Source organism: Mus musculus, chromosome 3 (genome assembly GCF_000001635.26).
Source record: "Mus musculus strain C57BL/6J chromosome 3, GRCm38.p6 C57BL/6J".
Taxonomy (NCBI): domain Eukaryota; kingdom Metazoa; phylum Chordata; class Mammalia; order Rodentia; family Muridae; genus Mus; species Mus musculus.
The window spans coordinates 73,687,563-73,711,225 of record NC_000069.6 but is presented as its reverse complement, the minus strand read 5'-3'; the positions used below and the strand labels follow the sequence as shown (position 1 = coordinate 73,711,225).

Genomic DNA, 23,663 nt, shown 5'->3' with positions numbered 1-23,663 from the left:
AGAGCAGAGTCTTGTTTAAGTCCCGTGAGAGTTCTTTTTTTTTTTTTTTTCTTTTCATGATCACAGAAAAGAAAACCAATAATTGAGGCTGGCTTACAATTTCAGAAGTTTAGACTATTTTCCTCATGGTAGGGAAGCATGGAAACATAGAGGCAGACATGGTGCTAGAGAAGGAGTTGATTGTTATACATTTTGATCCACCAGTAGGAAGAGAAGGAATTGCAGTAGGCTTGATATGAGCTTCTGAGAACTCAATGTCTTCCCCCAGGTATGCAATTCCTCTAACAACTCCAACCTACTCAGACAAGGCCACACCTATCACTAGTGCTAGTCCCTATGTGTCAATGAGGCCATTTTTCACTCAAACTGCTACAATCGCTGACCTACATTCTGGCCCAGTAATACTACTTCTTTCTTCATACTGTCATCATCATTATAGAGATTAAAAATACTTAGGAATACCAATGCTATGATAGTCCTTGAAATATTTCAATTGATAGTTTACATTATTAAGTAAATAAGAACCAGGAAAGCTACAACAAAGTATTTGACTGTCCTTATAGAGTTATAAAGTAAGGAAGTAGTATTTTCCTAAACTATGATATGTAAAATGCAAAAATTCAAGGTGTTTTTCTTTGTTACAGATACTTTGAAAGGGAAATAAATTGTTCTTGTTAAAAAGCAATGAAAGGGGAGAGGGTGGAATATCACATATACCCTGATGTCAGATGAGGCTCCTGGGTTAAAAGATGGGGGAAGAATAAGGAAAAAAAAAAGGCGGGGGGAGGGAGAGAGAGAAAAAAAAGAAGAAGGAAAAATTATTTGAAAAATGGTATGAAGAGATATAATTCCTTGTAAGGTAATTTACAATGCAGAAAAAAGTATATCAATAAAAGTTAAAGATCAGAACATTTTTGTACAAGACATCACCTAAAACAGTACCTGAGAGGTGTTGTGAATGGCTACCTAAAGAAGTTCTTTAAGGGCAGCAGACCAGGCCACCCTGAACGTGGGAAGGAGGGAGGAGTCAAGGGTTCTTGGCTACCCCATGAGAACCACGTTCAGCCAGTACAAAAACCCTTGCCAGAGTGCTGACAAAACACAAGGCGATGAGCCGGTGGCATGCAGCTTGCCTGCCTGACTCAACAAGCTTCCGGGCACATGACCAATATCATCACACTGGAGAAATGGGGAAAAGATCACAGCACAGACGCAAAGTACCTGTTGCATTTTCAGCCACAAGGGAAAGATCAGTAACACAGGAAGACGTGCTTTAAGTAGGAACTAATGTAGTGTACAGCAAAATGGGAGAGCTGAGAAACTCAGACAAAAATGAACTAAATGAACGAATGGGCCTCGAACCTAAGTGCTTCACTGAAGTAAAAATACTCAACAAAAGAAAAAAAAAAAAGTCAGTTTCATAATCCCCTAATATGGATTGCTACCTATTTTAAACATGTATTGCAGTCTTCTAGTATATGATTTTATATTTTTCATGACTATTTTAGAGTTGACACATATGTTATACAATATGGAGTAGACATGAGCAGCATGCACAAAAGCTCAGATAAATTCACCTACTAAGATCAGGGCTTGCGCTTAGATACAACTTTAAACTTCTATGGAAAACAAAGAAGTGGTGTTTTGATTGTAGTGTTTGTCACGTAATCGATATTGCCCAAGTAATACTTTACAGAGAAACGATAATCAGCTAATAAAAATGTCTTTTATCTGGAAAGCATTTGTTATAAAATGATATAAAAAACGTATAATCTGAAATTTTAACCCCCAAATTTAGTAGGGCTAGTAACATAGCAAGATTTTGAGATTTTGAAGATCAAATTTTAGCACCTGGAAATTTAATTAGTCATGCTAAATTCGTGTTCCTTGGGTTAACAGATTACATATAAATTATTAGTCATGAGCAGTAGCCAGGATGAAAGCACCAGTTAGTATATTTACATGTTTGAAATGTTACTTTCTACTAAAAACGAAGTGGATCTTTCTATAAATTTAGGTAATCTGTTAAATCTGTAGTGAGCCTTCAGCTGACAGGTTTAAGTAGTGAAAGCTGACATTTACAAAACCTTACAAGTGTATTTGAGAGTCAGCCCTTAAAGTGTTCCTGGAAGGTTTTTTCTTGTTTGTTTGTTTTGTGTTGTTTTTTTTTTTAATTTTTTTCACTTTTTATTTTTTTCTTGTTCTTTTTATTGTTTTGCAAAAATATATATGTAAGGTAAAATACGTTTGAAAATGAAAATATATGTTCACAAACACTGTCACTGCCGGGCTGGAAATGTTCTTTTAACTGTTTGCTGAAGAACTTTGGGCTTTTAATGTGTATAATAAATCATGGGTTTTCCTCTTATATATGACCAGCAGGGACTTTTGAGAAGTTGTCAAGACCTGTAAAATCTCTAGGACTTAAATAAGGGTTGAAATGCAGGGTGTAAGGGGCAGGAGTGGTGGTAGTCAGTTATTTAGCTATTGTAAGCACTCTTTTGATTTTCATAGTTTATATAGGGATTATTTTGTTTCCTAACAATGTTTTTTTTACGACGTTTTATGGTTGTACTATTTTCACAAAATTGCAGGTACACTTGGTTCCAATACCATTTCGTTAGAATACTTACTATACACAATGTTTAGTACCGTAAAACTTTTTAAAGAAAAAAAAAAAAAAGTCCACGATAGAGAACGAAAACAAAACAAAACAAACTAACCAAAACAAAACACCAAATGTTAAAGTCCGGGATAGTGCAAACTAACTCGCTCATTTTCTATTACTGACCCTCCCCGCCCCGCCCCTCCTTCTCTCCTGAAGCCTGCCTGCAATGGTGGAGGAAGACCCACAACCCTCTCTGAAGAAGTCACCGCTGCTTTTGTGCGAGCAGATGTCAGCCTGGGAAGCCTGGCCAGAGCCAGATCAAGTTGCTGCTGCCAGCTCTCGCGAGCTTTGTCTGGAAGAGTTGACTGAAATGTCAGAGTCCTGCAATTCACAGGCAGGGCGGCAGCTGCATCCCGCGCGTCCCCAAAGCATTGCAAGATTGCCACTTTGCAAACTTCCTCATCCTTTGCTGCAGTAATTCCGGTGAGTTGCTCTGATTTTTACAGATCTTGTGCTGAAGTTCCAGTGAAGATCGACTGAGGCAAGAAGGGAAGGAGATTTTTTTTTTTTTTCTCACGTGTTTGTGGTGCTCCCTTGGGACTAGTCCCTGACAAGGGAACAGGACAGAAGAGCCAGGCGAGAAGCCACTACCTCGGGGCTTTCTCTTATTCCGGAAGACACAAAGTTAATCCCTTTTTCTCTTGAGGACCGAGTGAATTTGTTATACATTGACCGAATAGGCATAGCACCTGTGGAGTCTCTTACATTTGTATGCATGTATGTATGTATGTATGAATGTATGTATTCCCTTTCTATGGAGACTTATTTTAGGCTAGGTTACCCTTTAATGCAGAGGTTAGTCAACCTCTTAACAGAAGTACTTATTTGAGCACACATGATAGTTTTCAATATCTTCTATTTTGCAATCACGTAGATTAATTTTCTCTTATTACTTAACAGGGCACTTTTACCAAGCAACACTTTGTCCCCTGAAACTTTCACAACATCCACTGGCATGCAGAAATCGAAAACTCCTTCTATGTCCAAGAAAATATATTCTCTAATTTAATTTACAAATACTTCCTTATCCATGATTGGCCAACTTTGAGTGTTTAAACCGGACAAAATTATCTTATGCTACCGTTATTTTTATAGGAATAGTATAAAAATGGGAAGTTTTGTCTCATCCTAGAATCCTGGAAATCTACCATTATTTTATAACATCAGCCTCAGTTTAGTCATTGACTATAAGATTTATAGGAACAGAAAAAAAAATTGAAAGACACACAAAATCATTTTATTAGGTTTCTATGTGATATATATATATATATTTCCCTAAGCAGGTATTCTGCATCTGAATGAATGTGTTCCAATGAGCAGGTACAATGCTTCATTAATATAAAATATAGAATATTTATAACAAACATGACTATAATTCACTTTCACAAAAGTCATATTGTTTGAAGACAGGAGGCTTTTAAAGATAACTGAATGAATTGAATTGTAAGTCTGGGGTTTTTATCGACAAAATACCATTACCTTCAGATGGCAAATAAACGCCTAGCCACATTTACAAAGACATGCTTTGTTCCTTTTGAGTGTTATTTTTGTTGATGTACAATATTCTACATCTTGAATTATAAGAAGAAATCTGAAGCTGTTTCCATATCATATTTTTATTAAAAAGTAAACCAAGAAAAATTTTAGAGGATATATGAATTTATTCTCCTCTATAAATTTAGTCTTTGATTTGATTTCTTGGTCACAAGTGCTAATGCACTTTAAATTTCATCTTTGATTTGCTTTGATGGTTTTCCAACATCTGATTATTCTTAGTGAAACTGACTGACTGTCTTATCAAATCTGGAGGTCACCACCTTTGCCCTAAGCCAGGTTTGGTCACACAAGTCCTCATTAAATCTATTTAAAGAGCTAAACTAATAGTGGAGAGCAGAAAACGGGTTGTACTCAATGGATACACTGGGAAAAGATACAAAGCTTTGCCTCCATTGTCCATCTTCAGAGTCCTGAAGAAAGGATAAAGTTCAAGAATGTGCCCATCCAAGCAGCCTGTTCAAGGTATGTTCCCAGCAAGCCTTGACCCTTCATCGTCTAGACTTCCATCTCATCCTGTAAGGTGTTCTTACACGTTGTTAGAGCTGTATAGAATCTCCTTCAAGGACATAAGTTCCCTTCTGGTTTATGTTTTCATTTTGTGTCATTCGTTTTCTGGGGAAATCCCCATCTCTTTGAGACCCATTGTTTTGATAGTATGATTGTCAGACTGAGACAACCAAGTGTATCTTTAGAATTTCTTCCTTTCTCTGAGGCAACTACAGTCATAGAAATACAACAATAACAGACAGAATTTACCTTCCAAAAGAAACCCAAAAAAATCTAGTAATTTAATATTCAGGTTACTAATATGATCTTGTATCCACTGTGATTTTAGTCAAGAATAGACTACAGGTCCTAACAACTCATCTATTACCCTGATTTGCTTGGATGTCTTAGCAGACATTCAATCTGTGGAACATCAGAATATAGTCCTTTCATTAACATATTGCTTCAAATGTGTTTACTTAGCCTGAAACAGAACAGTAATTGATTGGGTAAAGAAACTGCTGTTTTAGTCAAATGGCATTCCAATGTTGCTTCTAGACCAGCCCAGTGCTAACTAGATAGCACTTTACCAACATGTTTTACAAACCTCCGTTTCCAAATAAGATCCACAGATATTAGTCATAGTTTAAAAACAAGAATGTACGATACCAAAAAACTGAAATTATGAGTATTTTTTGTTTTTGACATTTTCCTTTTTTTTTAATTATTTCTAGGATGGTTTATTATTTTAAATATGTGACAATTTTTTTTACAAATAAATGATGATAGCTTTTTTATATCAGCATTTTAACACACCCATATCTTAAAGAATGTATATTACTTTGTATATTTCCTCATAAAATTGGCTGGAGAATTTAGATTGTGAATTTGAGTTAAAAGTAAAAGAGGGGATAATGTGCCTTTTTATTTTAAAAGTTAAATTTTTTAAAAGATTAGAATTTATAATATATTAGCTGTAAAATTTGATATCAATCAACATTTGTTAAACTTGAATTTGTTATCCTAATTCCCTTTTTGTGGTTAATGTTTGGTTTTTAATTCTAGAACTTATTTTCTGTTGACTTAGGGATAAAAGCTCCCAATCCCTTCAAAATACTAACTACTACTTCAAGGTGTGAGCTTATCTACTTTAAGATTGCTGCATTTCATATGAAAATTTTCCTCATTTTTTTAATGATAAGCTAGAGGCATTTAATATTTTACTTTTTAGCAGTTACCAGTTACACCAGAATGTATGAGAGGCAAGGAAGTTTTTTATATTTTATATTATAATTGAAAACTTTCATTTTGAAATCTCTTTATTTCTGTTTTGATTGTTTAACTATGTGATAAAAACATGTTAAAATATGTCTTTGAGCCAGGCGTGGTTGGCGCATGCCTTTAAACCTAGCACTTGGGAGGCAGAGGCAGGCGGATTTCTGAGTTCGAGGCCAGCCTGGTCTACAGAGTGAGTTCCAGGACAGCCAGGGCTATACAGAGAAACCCTGTCTCGAAAAACAAAAAACAAACAAACAAACAAACAAAAATATGTCTTTGACAGAGAGGAACAGAATGGGCAAATGTCATGTTAAGTAAAGAATAGAATAATGGTAATTTATATATAACCAATTTATACTGTATCGAAGGTGGGAACATAGGGATCTTTTCATTAACACTGCAGATTCATCAATACGAAGAATAAATCTTCTCAGCAGGTAGGATGCAGGGAGGAACTGCATTAACATCTTTAAATAAATGAGTGCTCACTATGGTGGTTTCTAGTGTTACGTTGTACCTTACGCACAAGAAAAACTCATAGGTGTCATTATTGAGAACTTGATTCTTATTCATGTAAACAGTGCTCTGGAAATCCCAAAATAGGTACTAAATCACAGAAGAAAACATTGTACAAATATAGGCCATGTAGAAACACTGACTCTTTAGATGTGATGGTAGCTGCTATTGAATATTATGAAATTACCATCGTTGTTAAATGCATTCCCAGCAAATACAGGATGGAGGTAATTATGCTTACTTTACAAGAAACTGTTGAAGAAATGTTTGTGTGTTTGTGCAGTTGTGCACATGTTCATGTGTGTGTGTGTTTGTATGTTCACATGTGTGCTCAGGTATGCCCACATGGTATGTGGAGGTCAGAAGTTGATATAAACTGTCTTTCTTTGAGGACTTTCCACTTTTCTTTCCAAAAGGTTCGCCCAGAGACCCACTGCTCACAGATTCTGCATGACAGCCTAGTGACTAAGGCCCTAGGATCTCCTCCTGTCTCTGTCCCATGTGTTGGACCAGTGTCACAGAGAGGCATCACCATACCTGGCTTCTTTTACTCTGGTGCTGGGGATCAGAACACAGAACCTTGATATTATTATTTCATTTAGTTTTGTTATCATTACAAATTACCCTCACTGTGAGTGTAATACTTAAAAATAAATGCATCCAAATTATATTCATTGTGAGTATAATACTTAAATTATTAAAACATAATAGCATGATCTAATGATAAATTTCATTGATTTTAGCAAATACCCAATTTTATCAAAACAAAGAACATTTAAAAAAAAAACCTTTGATTTAATTTTAAAACCTAAATGTATTACCAGAGCAATCAACTTATTATTTTATTTGCATAAAACAAGTCTATTTTGGATAGACATAGATATCGATAAAATTACGCAGAGCTGTCAATAACTATGGGGTTCAAAAGTAAAGGTACGTTATGGTTTATTTACATATTTGTTAAGTATTCATCACTAGATATCCTGTGAGCAGGGGTAAATGATTCTAATTTAAGATTAGCATCTTGGTATAACGGGTGTGAAGATGTCTTGGTGAGTAAAGGGTAAAAAGGGGATACAATTTTGTGTCTCATGCAGTGGTGTGTGTCTCAGCCCACAGTTACAAAAATTCAAACAATATTCCTTATGATCAGTGAACATAGCTCAAGCAGGATTATACATGCAGAAAGCCAAAGCAAATGGTCACTGCTGGTAGGATTATTTTCCTGATCGGGCAGGTTGGATTTAAAATTAGAGCACTAGAACAAGTAACGAAAGGACTGTTCATTTGTCAATGACGGACATTATATGGATGCAAGCCAGTGCTTGTTAAGGAATATTGCAATTATATTCCTTGCAACATCATACAAAGTGTTGATTCGTTTAAATGATATTTGCATTACATTTTTATATTCCTTATCATGCACATAGAGTTTGAAACTTATTTCCAAAAATCTCATGTCTTTGTTAAGAATTTTGATAAACCCGTGATCACTCAAAAGAGTCTCTACATATTAAATATTGTCTACAGCACGATATCAAATGTAGGCCATTTTGTAGGTTACAAAGATTGCTTTCACTCCTTCAACTTATCCCAGTACTTTCTCAGCATTGGTCCTCTGATTTCAATGATTTTGTACACTGCAAATACATGAGTACCCATGACTCTGCTAACATATTTAACTAATTACACCTGCTTTAATCAGTTTACATATTAATTGTAGTTAGTAATGTAAAAATTCCCCCTAAGTCAATATTTTCATCATCTCCCACTAAGGAGATTGTGACTCAAGCAGATAAAAATAATCTTTACCTAATAAAGTTCAGAGTACTTCCCTGAAACCCTTCAGTAGCACATCTCAATCACCCATGTTTTAATAATATCCATTCATAGTGAAAGCAGGCTTGATAGTATTAGTACTTATAAATAAATAGCCATTACTTAGTTTTTTAAAATTTAGCCTTCTATGACTATGTTGCTTTGATTCCCTTTTAAGAATAAACTAAGAATGTATAGAAGAAAAGTGTACACACACAAACACACACACACACACACACACACACACACACACACACATACATACTTTTTGTAAAGGAGAAAAGAACCATGGAAAAGAGGAGGATGGCAAATGATCAATACCTCCAGATTCTTCAAAGTTCTTAAATGACTTTAGAGTTCTGTGATCTGTCATCTAGCCATGATATTTCAGAAAACACATGTACTTGTATTTTCTCCTGCAGTCATGTTAGAATCACTTCAAACATGTCTACACCTAGCTAATTCCATACTTGATGTGGCTATGTATAGTACATGATATCATATGTACTTGGGACAAAAATATCCTTTTACAGTTCTGAAACTTCTTACATATCCTTAAACATGGTATTTCAAAGACAACATCACTTAGGTTTTTCTTCTGATGTGTTTCTCTTCCAAGTGGAAGTATCTCTGTTTACGTTCTTAGTTTTTACACACAACCTAGACTTGGTTACATATTTATTATTTTTCTTAAATTTAGGGTGAATAGGAACTACTATATTTTAGTGATTATCATCATTGAACACGATAATTAACAGCATGTACAACGCTGTTTAAAGCTGTTCTGCTTATTCTTTGCTTAGAAATCAACATGCAGACTCAGCATACCAAGGTAACACAGACCCACTTCCTCCTATGGATTCTTCTGCTCTGCATGCCTTTTGGGAAGTCACACACTGAAGAAGACTTCATAATTACAACCAAGACCGGAAGGGTCCGAGGGCTGAGCATGCCAGTTCTTGGTGGCACGGTGACTGCCTTTCTCGGTATCCCCTATGCACAACCTCCTCTGGGTAGCCTAAGATTCAAAAAGCCGCAACCCTTAAACAAATGGCCTGACATCCATAATGCCACTCAATATGCAAATTCTTGTTATCAGAACATAGACCAAGCCTTCCCAGGCTTCCAGGGGTCAGAAATGTGGAATCCAAACACAAACCTCAGTGAAGACTGCTTGTATCTGAATGTTTGGATTCCAGTACCGAAGCCTAAAAATGCCACTGTCATGGTATGGATCTATGGTGGTGGCTTTCAAACTGGGACCTCTTCTCTACCTGTTTACGATGGGAAGTTTCTAGCTCGTGTTGAAAGAGTTATTGTAGTTTCGATGAACTATAGGGTAGGTGCTCTAGGATTCCTAGCTTTTCCCGGAAATCCCGATGCTCCAGGAAACATGGGTTTATTTGATCAACAGTTGGCACTTCAATGGGTCCAAAGAAATATAGCTGCTTTTGGAGGGAATCCTAAAAGTATAACGATTTTTGGAGAAAGTGCAGGGGCAGCTTCAGTTAGCTTACATTTGCTCTGCCCCCAAAGTTATCCTTTGTTTACCAGAGCCATTCTTGAAAGTGGCTCCTCTAATGCCCCCTGGGCAGTAAAGCATCCTGAGGAAGCCAGAAACAGAACCTTGACCTTAGCTAAATTTACTGGTTGCTCAAAGGAAAATGAGATGGAGATGATTAAATGCCTTCGAAGTAAAGATCCTCAGGAAATTCTTCGCAATGAAAGGTTCGTTCTCCCCTCTGATTCCATCTTATCCATAAATTTTGGTCCAACAGTGGATGGCGATTTTCTCACCGATATGCCCCACACACTACTCCAACTAGGAAAAGTGAAAAAAGCTCAGATCTTAGTGGGAGTTAACAAAGATGAAGGGACAGCTTTCCTAGTGTACGGTGCTCCGGGTTTCAGCAAAGACAATGATAGCCTTATCACAAGGAAGGAATTTCAAGAAGGTTTAAATATGTATTTCCCTGGAGTGAGCAGATTGGGCAAGGAAGCAGTTCTTTTCTACTACGTGGACTGGTTAGGTGAGCAGTCACCAGAAGTCTACCGTGACGCTTTGGATGATGTTATTGGAGATTACAACATCATCTGCCCTGCACTGGAGTTTACCAAGAAATTTGCAGAGCTTGAAAACAATGCTTTTTTCTACTTTTTCGAACATCGATCTTCCAAACTACCTTGGCCGGAATGGATGGGAGTGATGCATGGCTATGAAATTGAATTTGTGTTTGGCTTACCTCTGGGAAGAAGAGTTAATTATACGAGAGCTGAGGAAATCTTTAGTCGATCCATAATGAAAACTTGGGCAAATTTTGCAAAATATGGGTAAGTGCTGATTTCTATAATTGTTCCCTGACTTTGCTTTGCTTAGCTTTTCTTGACCTCTACTGCAGACTTCATTAAAAGCAATAGATGCATTTCGAGTATTTTCTCTTTGTATTTGAGCTGCCTTTTTGTCTCACAATGTGGTGAATTTTAGCTCTTTGTTTCTCAGTGCTTTAGAAAAATTACCAGATAATTTTTTCTGTAAACTACTTTCTGATTTCAATTGCAAACTGTGGCAAAATATTTGAATGATGTTAACTAAGGTTTGGAAACAAATGCTTGTATCAGAATGTTATAAGTGAAAAAGCTTTTCAACCTGCAGTTTTAAATGGTGACCAGGTTTAAGAAAGAGAACAGATATATCTTCTCATTGTCTAAAGCCAGGGAGGCAGTGGCATCTGATACAGGAGTAAACATGTCCCTACTTAGGAATATGAAAGAGTAAAAAAGATAAGGTATTCCACCCCCACCCCACCTTTTTCTTAAAACTCACAGCACTCACTATTTGCCTTTTTTTTAACGTCTGCTGTCACCTGAGGGTGGTTTCCTCTTCTTTCTTTCTTTCTTTCTTTCTTTCTTTCTTTCTTTCTTTCTTTCTTTCTTTCTTTCTTTCTTTCTTTCTTCCTTCCTTCCTTCCTTCCTTCCTTCCTTCCTTTCTTTTCTTTTCTTTTTTTTTTTTTTGCAATAGTTTTTTTTATTAGATATTTTCTTTATTTACATTTCAAATACTATCCTCTTTCCTGGTCTCCCTCCAAAAGTCCCTTCCCCATATCCCCTCCCTCTTCCCCTGCTCACCAACCTACCCACTCCCATTTTCTGGCTCTGGCATTCGCCTATACCGGGTCATGGAGCCATCACAGGACCAAGGGCCTCTTCTCCCATTGATGACTGACTAGGCCATCCTCTGCTGCATATGTAGCTGGAGCCATGAGTCCCACTATCTGTATTCTTTGGTTGATGGTTTAGTCCCTGGGAGTTCTGAGAGTACTGGTTAGTTCATATTGTTGTTCTTCCTATGGAGCTGGAAACCCCTTCAATTCCTTGGGTCCTTTCTCTAGCTCCTTCATTGGGGACCCTGTGCCCAGTCCAATGTGGATGACTGTGGGTGTCACCTTCTGTATTTGTCAGACACTGGCAGAGCATGTTTTTTCCAAGAGATTTTATCAGACCTGGTAGGCAAGCTGCTCTATTTGATTATTTTAGGTCCCTCTTGTTTACTAGATTGTTTTATTTTCCTTTTGGAAGAGTTTTGTGGCTAACTTTCATATTATTTTTGTGGTGTTGTGGTGTTGCTCTTGAGTTGAATATCAGAGGGATCAACTGAGGCTCTTTCTACTATAGGATAATTCAGAGTTGATACTGTTCAGTGGATATCATACTTTGGATCTCTATATATTTTTGGCTAAGCAATGTGAGGACTGATAGTCTCTCAGGATGTTGGACAGCACTGGCAGTGAGAACACAGCTCCAGCCCACACGTCATAGCAAAGCAAACAGCCAAGGCTCTTGGCATACTACCTTGCTAAGCTACACTGTTTCTTTTAAATCTATTTTCAGTATTTCCTGCTTGCAATATACTTGTCAGAAGATTACTCCATCATAAACCAAGAAACATGTGTAATCTCTAGGAATCCACCTTTCCTTTGATTTTTTTCATCTTTAAGATGGGCTTTCTATATATAGCCCAAATTTGTCCAACTCAGACTCGTGCCTAATTCTTAAAACTGCTGGCTTTTTTTTGGATGTACCACCATAGCCCTGGAATAAACTCTAAAATGTGCATTAATGTATACAAATAAAACCCTAGATACTAAGTATATAGATCCAAACTAACTGTATGCATTACTGTGAATAATAAATATTAGAAATAGTATACAATAGTCTTGAAATGAATTCCTGTATCTATTGTAAAGAGATGGATTTGTTCGTCCAGTTAATGATACTTCAATAGTTTAAGAGAATATCAATTATAGCATTAATATCTGTTTTTTTCTTTATTGCCTATTTGGACTGTGAGTGTGTATGTATGTGTATGTGTTTGTTTGTATATGTGTATGTGTATATGCATGTGTGCTTTTGTGGAGGTCTCAGAACAATTTACAGGAGTCAGTTCTCTTCTTCCACTGTGTGAGTCATGGAGATGGAATTGAAGTAGCCAAGCTTGGCTGCAAAGTACTTACCTCCTGGGATGTTTTACCCACTTCTAATTTTCATTTTTATTCCCAAATTAGACTTTTTCAAATTCAATGGCGCTCTGTCATTTTACAATATCAGCTACTAGTAATCATTCTTCATAGCATTACATCTGCTTATATACTCTCTTTAAATTAGAATTCTCTTGTTAAACTTTAAGGAGCTTCTTATTCTTCATCTTGTTACCATGTATATTAGCCAACAGGATTCAGCTATAAGTAGGACATGTGTTTAGAAACGCCAAAGCTGAAGAGGTGCACTGTACTATATGACTGTGATCTCTGTCAGACAAAGAAGTCACTGACTTGTGTATGTTCAGCCATTTATTACAATCTCTCTAAGTTATATTAAATTAGCTTCTTGAAACACAAATGTCAATGTCTATGGAGACTCATTAAAATACTTGAATGGTTATGCCACAACAAATGTTTGCTGAGCAGCTAAATGAGTTAGAGTAATATAATTTTACTGTTGCAGATATGTCAGTTGTACTGTATTTTCTGGCTTTTCAATATGAGCCTAAGTTTTTGCTCCAGGGAAGGAGCACTTGTTTAATAGCCGTGTTAGACTTCTTTAGCTGCATTCTGTTCTCACTCCCAAAGGCTATGTACGTAATTAGTCATTTGCATATGTTTTTAATTTTTATTACAATTCTAAAAAACTAAGTAATTAAAGAGAAATAGTCTTTCATTCCATCTGCTTCTCTAATTTTTGAATCAGTTCATATTTTCATGTTGAAATCATCAGAAATTTTATATTTAACCTACCCACATTGAACAGTGTTAATAGAACATGCTTAATGTCTTATTTATCACATAGACAGTATCAGATCAAAGACAAGTCTTTGGCATTTAATGGAATAGTTTGATCTTAATTATACACATCTGTGGTGAGTGTGATTTCCTGGGATATATGAAGGCTGACTTATTAATTATAGTGTGAAATTTATAAAATGAGATTCATAAAAGCAATCATAGGAAAATAAAACACCCTGCAAAATAGCATAACTACAGTACATTTCATTGGTGAGGTGATTTTTTTCTCAGAGACCATATTTACATTAGCAAAAGAAACATATGTCATACATGATTCCAGTTGAGCTGAAAACAAATGATAATCTGAAGGGACCTCCAGTCGAGGTGAACTGGCCACATGTTAAGTTAGATAAGCTTTAATTCAAACTTTCTCAAGGATAAACTATTTGCTTAGTATGACACCACATTGGACTTAGAGGACACTGGAGTCCACTCTGGGGTGGGACCTGCAGAATGAGGAAGATAATATAATGTTCAGGACATTTCCCCAAACCAATGTTTATTCATTCCAAAATGTTAGAAACACCAGGTTAAAACGTGTGATACTCTACTTCCCCACAATCCAAAAATCTGTGACTAAGAAGAAAAGTAGGCTGTAACTCTTTTCTTTCTATTAAACTTCATGCTTCAGGCTAAAGTAAAGAGAGGAGGAGTCCAACTTGAAACTGTAATTATATAGGAAGTAGAATTTCATGTTCCCACCGCTGTTCTAATAAATTACTCTTACATGTTAGTTAAATATGTTTATGGTGCTTATGAGCTTCCTTTCATATTAGGAGCTATATAGTTTTCACACATAGTTCAGTAAACTCTGACTAATGTCTATAATTCATCATCTTGCAACCTCAGAGACTTATATCCTGTTCAGTTTGCATGGATTTTTTTTTTATTTATTTCTTATGCCTGTTCAGCACAGTTTATAAACTTAATTCTGACACATTTTTCTCTACCCAATAAGCTTGTAATATGAACAACAACTCAAAAGGGAGATTCTCTTGTCTGGTATTGCTGTTTATATTAGATGGGCTTTAACTCATAGAACGAGTATTGTCAGCAGAGATTAAGACATTTCATTTGACAAATACATGTATGTGTGCATTTGTGTGTATCTGTGTGTATGTGTATTGTAGAGTTTTTAAAAGGTAGATATGACATTTTAGACGTTTTTATATTTTTTAATGACTTTTAGACATTCTTACTGTTATTTTACCTTCCTTTCTTTTTTATTGATTATTTTATTTATTTACATTTCAAATGTTGTTCTCCTTCCTGGTCTCTCCTCCACAAGCCCTCCCCACCTCATCCCTCTTCCCCTTCATCTCTAAGAGGGTGCTTGCCCACCCACCCACTTCCATCTTACCCATTAGCATTGCCACTTACCTGGGCATCAAGCCTCTAAGGGACCAATCTCATCCACTCCCACTGAGGCCAGGCCAGACAGTCCTCTGCTACATATGTAGTGGGGACAACCAACCAGCCCATGTATGCTCTTTTGTTGGTGGTTTAGTCTCTGGGGTCTGGCTAGTTGATACTGTTGTTCTGCATATGGTGTTACAATTCCTTTCAGCTCCTTCAGTCCTTCCCCTAACTCTTCCATAGTGGTACTCGGGCAGTCTAATGGTTGGATGCATCTGTCTCAGTCAGGTGCTGGCAAAGCCTCTGAAAGAACAACAATGTGAAGTTCCTCCTTGCAAGCATATATTGGCATCAGCAATAATGTCAGGGTTTGGTGCCTGTGTGGATCCCAAGTTGGGGCAGTCTCTGGATGGTGTTACCTTAAGTCCTTGCTCAATTTTTTTGTCCCCACATTTCTTTTAGACAGTAACAATTCTGGGTCAAACATTTTGAGATGGATATGTGGCCACATCCCTGAACTGGGAGCCATGTTTATCTACTGCTGGTGGTCTCTTGAGATTCCATCTCTCCACTGTTGAGCATTTCTGGTAATGTCATCCCCATTCAATCCTGTGAGTCTCTCACATCTCTGGTGTCTGGGAGATACTAGGGAACCACCCCATCACCCACTCCACACTGATTTCTTGTTTCTGTTCATTCTTCTCACCCTCTGGACTTCTCTCCTGTCTCTCCCATACCTAATCCTGCTGCCAATTTCCCCTCTACCTCCTAACTCCCAAAAAGGTCCCTCCCTCCCTCTGCTTCACATGATTATTCTGTTCCTCATTCTAAGTAGTACTGAAGTCACTCTTGAGCCTTCTTTGCTGTTAAGCTTCATATGGTCTGTGAGCTTTATCATGGGTATTATAAATTTTTCCCTAATATCTACTTATCAGTGAGTAGATACCATGTATGTCTTTGGGGTCTGGGTTACCTCACTCAGTATGACATTTTCTAGTACCATCCATTTGCCTGAAAAATTCATAATATCCTCATTTTTAATAGCTGAGTAAGTACTCCATTGTGTAAATGCACCACATTTTCTGTAGCCGTTTTTCGTTTGAAGGACATCAGAGTTGTTTCCAGCTTCTGGCTATTACAAATAAGGCTGCCATGAACATAGTGGAGCATGTGTCCTTATTACATGTTGGAGCATTTCTGGATATATGCCCAGGAGAGGTATAGCTGGATCTTCATGTAGAACTGTTTCCAATTTTCTGAGAGACAGTCAGATTGATTTCCAAAGTGGTTGTACCAGTTTGCAATCCCACCAGCAATGGAGGAGTGTCCCACTTTCTCCCTCCTCACCAGCATCTGCTGTCACCTGAGTTTTTGTGCTTAGCCATTTTGATTGGTGTAAGATGGAATCTCAGGTTCCCTTTGATTTGCATGTCCTTGATGACTAAGGATGCTGAATATTTCTTTAGGTGCTTCTTGGACATCTGAGACTCCTCTCGAGAATTATCTGTTTAGCTCTGTATTCCATTTTTAAAATTAGATATTTATGTTAATTACATTTCAAATGTTGTTCCCTTTCCTGGTTTCCCTCCAAAAGTCCCCTATTCCCTCCCCCTCCCCCTGCTCACCAATCCACCCATACCTGCCCCCTGGCCATGGCATTCTCCTCCCTTTGATGACCGACTAGGACATCCTCTGCAAAATATGCATTTGGAGTCATGAGTCCCACCTTGTATATTCTTTGGTTGATGATTCAGTCCCTGGGAACTCTGGGGTACTGGTTAGTTCATATTGTTATTCCTCCTATTGGGTTGCTAGCCCCTTCAGCTTCTTGGGTACTTTCTCTAGCTCCTTCATTGAGTACTCTGTGCTTAGTCCAATGGTAGGCTGCAAGGATCCACCTCTGTATTTCGGGCACTGGTGGAGCCTCTCTGGTGACAGCTATATCAGGCTCCTGTCAGTAAGCACTTGTTGACATCCACAATAGAGTCTGGGTTTGGTGATTGTATATGGGATGGATCCCCAGGTGGGGCAGTCTCTGTATCCCATTTTTAATTAGGTCATTTGGTTGTCTGGCAGCTCACTTCTTGAGTTCTTTGTATATTTTGGATATTAGCCTTCTATGGGATGTAGGGTTAGTAAAGATCTTTTCCCAATAGGTAAATGACATTTTTGTCCTATTTATAGTAACCCTTGCCTTAGAGAAGTTTTCAATTTCATGAGGTCACTTTGGTCATTTGCTGATATTAGAGCCTGAGATATGGGTGCTCTGCTCAGGAAAATTTCTCCTGTGTAGATGCCTTTGAGGCTATTTCCCACTTTCTCTTCTATTAGATTCAATGTATCTAGTTTTATGTGGAGGTCAATCTTCTACTTGGACTTGAGCATTGTAAAAACAAGATATAAATGGTCAACTTGCATTATTTTACATGCAGACTGCCAGTTTGAACAGCACCATGTGTTGAAGGTGCACTCTTTTATCTATGGTTTTAGCGTCTTTGTCAATGATCAAGTGTCCATGGGTGTGTGGGTTTATTTCTGGATATTCTATTCTACTCCATTCATTGACTTGTCTGTCTCTGTACCAGTACCATGTGGGTTTTATTACTATTGCTCTGTAGTGAAGCATGAGTTGAGGAACTCATTTTATTGTTGAGATTATTTTATTGTTTTATTGAGATTATTATATTATTGTTGAGAATTGTTTTCGCTATCCTGAGCATTTTGTTATTCCATATGAATTTGCGAATTGTTCTTTCTATCTCCATGAAGCATTGAGTTGGAATTTTGATGAGGATTGGACAGAATTTGTAGATTGCTTTTGGTATGATGGCCATTTTCAACTATGCTAATCTTACCAATCCATGATTATGGAAGATCTATCCATCTTCTGAGGTCTTTTTTTATTTCTTTCTTCGGTTGCTTGAAATTCTACTCATACAGATTTTTTTTTTTTTACTTGCTTGGTTAGAGTTAAACCAAGATATTTTATATTGTATGTGACTATTGTGAAGTATGTTATTTTTCTAATTTTTTCCTCAGCCCATTTATTTTTTGTATAGAGTAAGGCTGCTGATCTGTTTACACAAGTTTTATATCCAGACACTTTGCTGAGGTTGTTTATCAGATGAAAGAGTTCTGTGGTAGAAGTTTTGGGGTCACTTATATATAGTATCATATCATTCGCAAGTAGTGATACCTTGAACTCTTCCTTTCCAATCTGTATTCATTTGACCTCCTTTTATTATCTATTTGCTCTAACTAGACCTTCAAGTAATAAATTAACAAAATAGAGAGAGAGTGGACAGCCTTGTGTTTTCCCTAATTTTATTAGGGTTGCTTCTAGTTTCTTGCCATTTAATGTTTTTGGTTATTGGTTTGTTGTATATTGATTTTATTATGTTTATGTATGTGCCTTGGATTCCTGGTCTCTCCAAGACTTTTAATTTGAAGGGGTGTTACATTTTGCGAAAGTCTTTTTCAGCATTTAATGAGATGATCATACCTTTCTTTCTGCATCTGAATTTATGTCTCTTCTCTCCTTTTGGAGCTTCCTATTCTGCTGTATTTATTAGCAATTTTTTGAAAGTAAATTTCCATTTCCATTTATTTTATATGGAGTATTTTGCCTCACGTGTGCCTGGTGATTTTGGGAGACAAAAGAATGAATCAGACACCTGGGTCTGTAGCTACAGCCAGTTGTCAGCTACCATGTGAACACTGGGAACTGAACGCGGATCCTTTGGAAGAACAAGAAATGTTTTTCCTCACAGAGTAGATTCCAGAGTCCCTTTCCTTATCAGACAAAACTGAGTTCTATTTCTCACAGATCATACTTCACTTTTGATGTTCATCTCTATAAGGGGTTTCCTACTCTGGCATATTAAGAACTGTTTGTATGGATGTCTTAATAATATTTTCTTGTATATTTTTTTTCTCTGAGAAATGAAGGAGGGCAGAGAAGACTGGTGGCTTTGTCACTAGAACTTGTATCCTCAATAGCACTTGTTGCTTCATTTTAATTTTCATCTATCTTCTATTTTCAAAGCATTTCCTTGAGTGTTGGTGCGATAGCTCTGTAGCTGAGAGCTCTTAGGACTCACTCATAGGATCCAAGTTCAGTTCCATACATTCACAGAGCCTCTGACACTTCCTTGTGTTCTCCATGGGAACTATCATACACATGCCACAAATACATGCATGCACACACACATGCACATATTTAAAAAAAAACAAATGTAAAACACAGGGCAACAATATTCCTTAAAATTATACTTTCATATAGTTGTGGCTAATATATTTCTTAGTTAATTTAATCATTAATATAATTTTATCTTCACCTACAGGTTTTCATAAATTATCCATCTATATTATTTCTTTGTTGCTTATTTGCATTTAACAAATATTTTTAGTGTTGAATTTATTTTATATTGTTTTTTATTGGCCTTTATTTTTTTCTGTAATTGATTTTGGGCAAAAAATAATTTGATGACTGCTTGGTTACATTAAAGTTTGGCTCCATTCCAAATTCATAGCATTTCATTCTTTCAAATGGATGCTTGCTTTTATCAGTTAATTCATCATAATGTTTTCCATTCATTTTCATAAATTAACAAATGCAAGAAACATACAAAATAATCATGTATTCACCTCTTTGCTTTCTTTATTCTGCCTTTATATTTACAACAATGCCATTGTCCTTACATGCTGTGTGTTTTAAATAGTCATTTGTATTTAATATATTTATATATTAAAGGGTTCCAGTATACCATCATCTGGATATCAAAAACTGCTGTGTAGTCTATCACAATTACTAATTGGTTTAATATAAATGCTTCTAGCTCGTTTTTATTTACCCATGATTTTCTCCAATGGAAGAATATTTTTAAGGGTATAATAATTTTTGTTTTTGTTTTTTTTTTTTCATTTCAATCTAGTCCCTAAGCTTTGGTTTATATATAGATATGAAATAAGCCTGTGTTCATATCGTCATCTTTTTATTTGATATTTTATTTATTTGCATTTCAAATGTTATTCCCTTTCCTATTTCACCCCCTCCGGAAATGCCCTATTTCATCCTCCTTCTCCCTGCTTCCATGAAAATGCTCCCCTGCCCACCCACCTACTCCTGCCTCCCAGCCCATGCATTCCCCTACACTGGGGCATCAAGCCTTCCCAGGACCAAGGGCCTCTACTCCTGTTGATGCCCAACAAGACCACCCTCTGCTACACATGTGGCTGGAGCCATGGGTCCCTCCAACTTTACTTCTTGGTTGGTGGTTTCGTCCCTGGGAACTCTGGGGTCTGGTTGCTTGATATTGTTTCTTCCTATAATTTGCAAACCCCTCCCAGTCCTTCATTCCAGAAATTCTTTTGATTGACATTAGTAGCTTATATTTATCTTTCTTTCTGTAGTTATCTATATTTTCAGGGTATGAATTTGTACAGAGAGAGAACATGAACTTGGAAGGGAAATCAACATTCATGGTGGAGAGATAGTGGAAGGGTTTGGAAGGGAGGAATGCAGGATGGGTTTTTATTGAAATGATTTATAAACTGTCAAACATCAATAAAATTAATTTTATTATTATATAGTTATTATATTATTATATAACATAATGTATAGTAATATATATTACATGGCTAATATATTATATTATATAGCATAACAATATATACTAGTTGTATAATTAACATATACTATATAATATGCTTACAAATGTTTAAAATATAATATCATAATTATAAAGGCTGAGGTTCATTGAGACTATTCCCAAGTTGGCATTTTAAGTCCTATTTGAGGGATGTTGGTGATGGGAATTTGTCAGCTATTCCTTCAGCTCCTTTCATGCCCATATCCTGTATATATGATAGGATGCTGGATATTGTTTTAAAGTACATCAGGGTCCTGTTAATTTTACTTCAATTGTTCTATTTTCAATTTCTGTTGAAGCCCAACTTATTTAATGCTTTATCCCTTCTGTGCCTTTGCTTATCCAGTTATTTCCTTATTTCACTGACTTTAGTTTCTGATTCTAAATTTCATACTCTGTATTGCTTTAGGATTGCTGTGCTAGCTACTTAAAACATATTCTTCAGCCTTTAAAAAAAACTTAAATAAATGCTCTAACATTTTTGTCACTTTTACAATGTCTTTGTCATCATAGGTTAGTTTCTACTCTTATAATTTAATTTGATAGTAATTGTCTTTTTTATTTATATTTTTAATTTAAGAATTATAATATAATTACATCATAACCATTCTTCTAGTTTTTCGTCTAACCCCTCATGTGCTCTTCCCTAATTTCTCTTAAATTCATGGACTTTACTTGTTGTTACATATTCATAAATACACATATAATTAGCCCTGAGTAATTGTGTTCTTTTGAAGATTAGTATTATTATTTGAAAGTTTAGAAATCATTTCTGTCAAACCTATGCCTCATTTCCTCCTTCCTAACTCTTCTGATGTCTCTTCACAATGAAATCTTCCTCCCATGTTCATGTTCTCTCTCTGTCTTGCCATCTCTGTCTTTATCTCTTCCTTGCACCTACCAATCTGCTTAGCTTATCCACAATATTTTTCAAATTTAAAATAGAGTTTTAACAAATGCAGGAGCACTCTTTTACTTTATCCAGATTTAAAGAATATGTGTTCACCAGAATGCTCATCTTTACTTAACGTGTAGTTCAAGTAATATTTAAACTCATTTTCTTGTCAAATATATGTTCAGTGGTGTCTTAGTCAGGTTTCCATCATTGTGACACAATGCCAAAGATCAACTTACAGGGAAAGCCTTGCCTAAATAAATCATCTTAAAAGTTTCAGACTATGTAATCTGGGTTGGCTTTGCTTTTTTCAAGACTATATCAAGGCATTGTATCATGGTGGGGAACATGTTGTAAATCAATGAGTTTTCTCTTATTAGAGAAATAAAATGAGAGGAGAAATGGGAGTTGGGACAATTTAAAATTTGACAGTTGGTTTCATTTTTAACTTAATTGAAATTACAATCACAGAGGCACACATCTGAGTATGTTTTTGGGATTGTTTCCAGATAGGGTTAACTGAAGTGGAAAGTCTAGAGTAAGTATTGGCTCTGGATAAGAACAGTTTAAAACAGTCCAAGAATGAGTAGAGTGCCAACATTCCTTGTGCCTCTGAGTCCTGGTCCTTTCAGGCACAGTGTCACTGTCATGGTCTATGCTCACCTGTGTGGAGCATGGCAAGTATGGATGGGATCCTCTGAGAACAGGAACAATTTGAACTGTTCTGTCAGGTATATTCTCACTATTCCAGTCTATATTCAATTGCTATGTTAAAACACCATGATGAAGGCAACTTATAAACAAATGAGTTTATTTTGGACTTATGTTTTCAGAGGGTTAGAGTCCATGGCTTTGGTGAGAAGATATGCTACAGTAAGGTAAGCATGGTGCTAGTGTAGTAGCTAAAAACTTAATACGTCTGATATATAAGCATGAGGCAGAGGTAACTAACTAGTCTGCTCCTTTGAAACCTCAAAGCTCACCATCACACCCAGCGGCCCACCTTCTCCAAAAGGCCACAACACCTCATCTTTTCCAAACTGTTTCACTAGCTGTGGGGACAAAGTGTTCAAAAACATAAGCCTGTTGGGATTAATCTCATTTAAACCATACTACATACTAAAATAGTATCAGAAACTATTATGTTTTACAGATTCTAAAGTGATAAAAATGCTTTTGTGATTCCAAGATTTTGAACATGTATATACATGTCTATACACACACACACACACACACACACACAGACACACACACACCTCAGCCACATGCAGAAGGTTCGTATACATGAGCTTGACTTTATTATACAACTAGGACTATACCAATAATAATGTACTTTTAAAATTATATTACATGAGACTACTTTTTATTTTGTCTTTTAATGTATTACTTTATATAAAAGAAATAAATTAAAATAAGTATGGTGGTGTCTCTACTTTATTTGTAAATAGATACACATTTTTGTATTCTGTTTTACTTTCTTCATGCTTTGCTAAAAATGGGGAAGCCATGAGGAACTTTGAAGGATTCTCCAAAGTCATCTACCCTAGACAGGATTAGTTTACTTCTACACTGAGGGTCCTGTTGTCACATGCACTGCAGCAGACTTAAGTGAGCTATCAACTTAATTTTAACTTGATTTTCATTGTGGTTTTTGCTTAAACAATATAGATTCTAGAACTCCATTCAAAACACCAGATATAAACGTTAATAGGAGGCATCTTTAACACAGGATACGCTAATCAGTTCAAGATACATTTAGTAGGGGCATCAGTCTGGCAGGGTATGGAATGTGCTCTGTCATGAGATAGAAGAAACGATGAAACAGTGAAATTTTCTAATCTTTAGGCTAAAACCTGGTAGTCCATGGCAGAACAGTGAATTGACACTGGTTAGCTGCTGAGCAGATGAAGCAGTGCTTTCAGTTTCTTATATTATACCTTCACCATGAATTATTAAAAGCAGTCATTAAGCATGCTTAGAAAATGCATTTGACTGCAGACTTGTAATTTCAACATGTTAGCATGCTACTGTCATCCCAGTTAGTGTTTCAGAGATAAAGACAGAGTAGAGACTAAAATTAGACATCAGGAAATGTGGAA

At 36.3% G+C, this 23,663-nt stretch overlaps 1 protein-coding gene across 2 annotated transcripts in view; it reads left to right on the top strand.

Annotated features, from left to right (window-relative positions):
- The first annotated feature begins 2,789 nt into the window (after positions 1-2,789).
- The window catches only part of Bche (butyrylcholinesterase), a 72,632-nt gene continuing 51,758 nt past the window's right edge, over positions 2,790-23,663 (top strand). Inside the window, exons 1-3 of one of the 2 annotated variants that reach the window (XM_011240000.2) lie at positions 2,790-3,091; positions 4,632-4,687; positions 9,127-10,654. In XM_011240000.2, the coding sequence (XP_011238302.1) occupies positions 4,660-4,687; positions 9,127-10,654 (1,556 nt within the window). In that variant the 5' untranslated portion in view covers positions 2,790-3,091; positions 4,632-4,659. The remainder of the gene's footprint in view (positions 3,092-4,631; positions 4,688-9,126; positions 10,655-23,663) is intronic. The other variant, NM_009738.3, reaches the window with a different exon arrangement.